General features: G+C 52.9%; 1 protein-coding gene across 2 annotated transcripts; it reads left to right on the plus strand.

Annotated features, from left to right (window-relative positions):
* The first annotated feature begins 919 nt into the window (after window positions 1-919).
* Window positions 920-4712, plus strand: HEY1 (hes related family bHLH transcription factor with YRPW motif 1). Of its 2 annotated transcripts, XM_012740029.3 has the most exons (5): window positions 920-1180; window positions 1396-1471; window positions 1606-1689; window positions 1991-2072; window positions 2965-4712. In XM_012740029.3, exons 1-5 carry the CDS (start codon window positions 1092-1094, stop codon window positions 3546-3548), a joined length of 915 nt encoding a protein of 304 aa, XP_012595483.2. In that variant the 5' UTR covers window positions 920-1091; the 3' UTR covers window positions 3549-4712. The 2 variants fall into 2 exon arrangements, with proteins under 2 accessions (XP_012595483.2, XP_075861318.1); XM_076005203.1 differs by lacking the exons at window positions 920-1180; window positions 1396-1471; window positions 1606-1689; window positions 1991-2072 and adding an exon at window positions 2410-2522.
* The last annotated feature ends 658 nt before the right edge of the window (window positions 4713-5370 follow it).

A 5370-nucleotide genomic window follows, 5' to 3' on the forward strand; every position in this document is an offset into this window, starting at 1 on the left:
CTGGCTGTGTGTGTTGACACGGTCCCAGAAACCACAAAGGAACATGCCCTGCACCCACGTCCTGCCCCTCCGTGTGACCGGCCCCTGGGCTGGTGGCCACCGTGGACGCGCCCGGCGCGCGGGCGGCCCTCCCTGCTCCCCGCAGCGTCCGCGGGGCGGCCGGCGCATAGCCAGGCCAGGTGCACCCGGCCCGGCCCGCCACCGGCGCGCGCCTCCCGCCTCCCGCCGCCGGGCACGGGCGGCCACGCCGGCGAGATTTACGGTGGCGCTGGGCGGCGGCTTCCGGGGCCGGCCGGCGCCCGGGCTCCGATTACAGGTTCACACGGGGGGCCCGGGCCGCGGCCGCCCAGCCCCCGCCGGCGCGCCCTCGCGCGGCCCCGCTCCCCGCCTGCCCATTCTTCTCCATTCATGCGGACGCCCAGCGCCGCCGCCAGCGCGGCCGCCGTCGCCGCCGCCGTCCGCCTGGATTGGCTGGTGGCCGCGGCGCCGGCACTTTCCCACGGCCCGCGGCGCGTGCGGCTCACCGGCGGCGCTGCAGGCGCGGCCCTGGCGCGCGGCCAGGCCAATCGGGGCGCGCGGGGCGGGGCGGGGCGGGGCCGCGGCCGCCCGCGGGCTTGTGTCCCGGCCCGGCCTCCCGCGCCTCCCCGCCGCCGGCCCACCGCCGCCTGCGCCTCCTCCTCCCCCAGAGAGGAGGCCCGGCCGAGCCCCCGCGGAGCCGACGCACCGCCGCCGGGCAGGGGCGGGCGCGCAGGGCGGGGGCGCGGTCGGCCCGCGCCCTCCGCCTCGCCCCCGCCCGCCTCTGAGCGGCTGCCAATCAGCGAAGCGAGAGGCCGGATTGGCCGGGGGAAGCTGTTGCCCGGGAGCCGCCGCCCGCCCCCGCCCCCTCGCCCGCCTCCTCCTCCCCCGCCCGCCCCAGGGCCCTGGGAAGGGGCTCAGCGTGGGAAAGCGATGGTTGAGTTTTAACCGGAGGCCGAGCGTGAGCGGGGCAGTGTGTGCGGAGCGCGAGCAGCCGAGCGCGGAGAGGCGCCGCTCTGGTTAACTCCTCCCTGCCCGCCGCGCCGACCCTGCCCGGGAGCCCGCGCGCCGCCGGCATGAAGCGAGCTCACCCCGAGTACAGCTCCTCGGACAGCGAGCTGGACGAGACCATAGAGGTGGAGAAGGAGAGTGCGGACGAGAGCGGGTGAGTGGCCGCGGTGACAGCGGCCCGGGCCGGGCGCGCCGGTGCCCCGCGCCGACCCCCGCGCGCCGCGGGCCGGCCGCCACCCGTGGCTCGGGCCCCTCGCGGCGCGTCCAGCCCAAGTTGCCGAGACAGTGTGAGCGCGGGGACGGCGTGGGTGCGACACCTCGGATCGCCTCCCCGCGCTCAGCGGCGATGTTTCCCCCTTCTCCTTTCAGAAACTTGAGTTCGGCTCTGGGTTCCATGTCCCCAACTACGTCTTCCCAGATTTTGGCCAGGAAAAGACGGAGAGGCGTGAGTCTCTTTACAGTGCTCCTTTTATTTTTATTTTTTTGTTACTAATTAACGGAAAGAGCAGCCTTTTTCTTCGCTTTGAAATTTACAGTCCTAATGGAAATGCCCTCCTTTGTTTTGCCTGCTCCCCGCAGATAATTGAGAAGCGCCGAAGAGACCGGATCAATAACAGTTTGTCTGAGCTGAGGAGGCTGGTGCCCAGCGCTTTTGAGAAGCAGGTAATGGAGAAAGTAGGTAGAGCTCTCAGTGGAGCTATCCTTACCTCCTGAACCCCATCCGTTTTAGAAAATAGCCGTGTTGCTTGTGCCTAGGAGACGAATTTGTACACATTGCAAAAAGTATTTTGTGAAGACAACGCATGTTGCTTTAGTCCGCACTCTAGTACTTACAAAGCATATATATCTGTTAAGTGTATGTATATCTTATACATATACCGTGTACATATGTATATATACTGTGCATTTCAAATTGTGCCCCAAAGGAACTTGTGCCAAATCAATATTTTGCCATTCTCTTAAGGGGTCTGCTAAGCTAGAAAAAGCCGAGATCCTGCAGATGACGGTGGACCACCTGAAAATGCTGCACACTGCAGGGGGGAAAGGTACATCTAGCTCGTCCTGTTGGGGGCTCTGACTGATTGGGGTAGAGGGAGAGGCAGCTGCAGGCCAGGATTGGCGCAGTAGCTGCCTGATTTTTCTCTGGGAGTGGGGAGAAAACGGCTGGTGGTGTGTATGATTGTCTTGTCAGTACATTTTCAAATGCACATAGAATTTTCTCCAGTGAATTCATCACCCGAAGCCTCTGCAGATTGAGCTAATGCATCTTTTGGAAAATACCTGTTATTTTTGAGGTCCTCTGAAGTTGTGACAGCCCTGATTCAGATTAGGTAGCTCTTCAATTTGTCCATTGCTATTTTGAGGAAGAGCTTTTTTTTTTTTTCAATATGTGGTCTTAATCTTGTATACAGGATTTTAAAAAATGAGCTGCCACATGACTCTTGAGGAAAGAAACTTACTGTGGTTGAGTAGAGAAAACCTAACAGGAGACCAAGGTCTGTGTGTCTGTCTCCAGCAGGGAACTGTTTCACTGAGGACCAAGTGCCTAAGAGCTCCACGATGATAACTTACATCTGTGTGTCTAATGAATTTCACTGCTCTGTGGTTTCTCTGTCCTTGATGTATTTTTTGTTGTTGTTGAGAGGAAACATTAAAGGAATGAACATAGTTTCATCTGCTAGTAGGGTATAATTCCAGTTTCTGCTCAGCAGCTTCTAATTGGGCTTTGAACTTGCATTAGCAAACACAATCTGCTCCTGTTAATAAATGCAAAGATTTCAGTAGACTCCAAAATATTTGGACTTTTCGCAAGAATCCGTGAGTGCCCTGCCTGTCTTAAGGATGTAGGTGTTTCCCAGGAAGGGCTGCCTTTGGGATTGAAGAAATATGGGAAATGAGCAAAAGCCCTGAGGTTTCTCCTTTTGTCCCTTGCCTCAGGCTACTTTGACGCTCACGCCCTCGCCATGGACTATCGGAGTTTGGGGTTCCGGGAGTGCCTGGCGGAAGTTGCCCGTTACCTGAGCATCATCGAAGGACTGGATGCCTCTGACCCGCTCCGGGTCCGACTGGTCTCTCATCTCAACAACTACGCCTCCCAGCGGGAAGCGGCGAGCGGCGCCCACGTGGGCCTTGGACACATTCCCTGGGGGAGCGCCTTCGGACACCACCCGCACATCGCACACCCGCTGTTGCTGCCCCAGAACGGCCACGGGAACACTGGCACCGCAGCGTCGCCCACGGAAGCCCACCACCAGGGCAGGCTGGCCTCGGCGCATGCGGAGGCGCCTGCCTTGCGAGCGCCCCCTAGCGGCGGCCTTGGACCGGTGCTCCCCGTGGTCACCTCCGCCTCCAAACTCTCCCCGCCTCTGCTCTCCTCGGTGGCCTCCCTGTCGGCTTTCCCCTTCTCTTTCGGGTCCTTTCACTTACTCTCTCCCAATGCACTGAGCCCTTCGGCACCCACGCAGGCAGCAAACCTTGGCAAGCCCTATAGACCTTGGGGGACGGAGATTGGAGCTTTTTGAAAGAACTGATGTTGTAGAATGAGGGAGGGGAAAAGCTTAAAATCCCAGCTGGGCTGGACTGTTGCCAACATCACCTTAAAGTCCTCAGTAAAAGTAAAAAGGAAAAAAAGGTACACTTTCAGATAAATTGTTTTTTAAAGACTAAAGGCTTGTTGGTTTACTTTTTAAGTTTTTTTTTTTTATCATGTCATGTATTAGCAGTTTTTAAAACTAGTTGTTAAATTTTGTTCGGGACATTAAATTGAAATAGTATAAACCAACACTTTTTTGATAGGTTTGTACTGTGCCAAATTTACTTTGTAAACCAGAATGATTCCATTTTTGCCTCAAAGTTTTGGGAATCTTAACATTTAGTAGTTTTGGTCTGTTTTCCTCCTTGTATAGTTATGGTCTGTTTTTAGAATTAATTTTCCAAACCACTATGCTTAATGTTAACATGATTCTGTTTGTTAATATTTTGACAGATTAAGGTGTTGTATAAATAATATTCTTTTTTGGGGGGGGAACTATATTGAATTTTATATTTCTGAACAAAGCGTTGACAAATCAGATGATCAGCTTTATCCAAGAAAGAAGATTAGTAACTTCTCTGCCTTCTATAGCAGTAAAGTGAATGTACAAACTGTCGGTGGCCCTGAATCCATATGACCAACTGCTGTTGTGTGCCAGGACTTGAAGTTCTGGCTTAGTTAGGAGAGAGCCGCCGGTAGGTTAGGTCTCATTTGGAGCGTTGGTAGAGAGGAAACTGATGATAATTGCATAGAATTTGCCTGCATTTACCAGCCCCAGCAATGCAGTGAATTTTTAATCTCATGGATCTCAAATTCCCAGATGTGAACATGGATAAGTGATCATGGTGTGCAAGTGGTCAATTGAATAGTACAGTGGGACCTGTTAAATGCATAACCTAATTTTCCTGGAATTTTAACTGGAAATTTTTATGTTGCATTTTCCTTTTGGTGCATGGAAATGTGGTTGTTGAGATATTTAAAAGGGCTTTCCTGCCTTCTTCTCTTTGGTTTATTTAATTTGATTTGGGCTATAAAAGTATTATTTTATAGGTTTATCCTTTTAGCAGGTATAGTTTAAACAACCTCCACTGAACTGGGTTGACCTCTGTTGTACTGATGTGTTGTGACTAAATAAAAAAGAAAGAACAAAGTATTCTGCTGTGTATGTCTTACATACCTTGGCCTTTCCTTTTGTTGGCTAAGAAAAGATGAATGTTCCTTCATTTTCATTTTGCTTTGATTGGTTTGTATGTGTTCATCAATATCATTATTCTTAGACTTTTAAACTGTGTGAATTGGTGCCATTGAATAAGGTGACTTCATTAGAATGCAGAGCTCTGGCCTGCCTCCCACAAGGGAACATAGCGTCGACTTTTTGCTGTTATGTCAGTTGGTCTGGCTCTAAACTGGCCATCTATGGACTAGGAAAGCTTAAATCAGACTGGGATTTAAATGCAGGGCTGGGAAAGGACTCTGATGAAATCTTTCAAAACCATTTTGACCATTAGACAAATATTTACTGAGAGTGCCTACTGTCTGCTCAATTCTATGCTGAGAGAATAGAAGATTTATTCATTTCTTATACTTGTTTCTTTTTTCAATGGCAAAGCAAGCAGACCCTGAGGTTGCTATCTCCGAGACCCCGTGCAGGGGCTTGGGAGTGTGTGGCCTGATGAGCAGTGACAGGCTGTAATTCTGCACCTGCACAACTCCAGGAGTCTTCCCTGGTCTTGTTTCCATGGAATTTGTTTAACCCTTTAATTGCACTGGACTCCTGAGCCGCGTAGTGAGGAAGCTGACATATGCTTTAG

Source organism: Microcebus murinus, chromosome 7 (assembly GCF_040939455.1).
Source record: "Microcebus murinus isolate Inina chromosome 7, M.murinus_Inina_mat1.0, whole genome shotgun sequence".
In the NCBI taxonomy this organism is placed as follows: domain Eukaryota; kingdom Metazoa; phylum Chordata; class Mammalia; order Primates; family Cheirogaleidae; genus Microcebus; species Microcebus murinus.

What these genes read in the sequence shown, in the direction of transcription:
- HEY1 (XM_012740029.3), top strand. Translation starts at nt 1,092, where the DNA reads ATGAAGCGAGCTCACCCCGAGTACAGCTCCTCGGACAGCGAGCTGGAC. An exon ending in CCAGCGCTTTTGAGAAGCAG is followed by an intron (nt 1,690 to 1,990) that starts GTAATGGAGAAA and finishes CATTCTCTTAAG; the next exon opens with GGGTCTGCTAAGCTAGAAAA. An exon ending in GCACACTGCAGGGGGGAAAG is followed by an intron (nt 2,073 to 2,964) that starts GTACATCTAGCT and finishes CCCTTGCCTCAG; the next exon opens with GCTACTTTGACGCTCACGCC.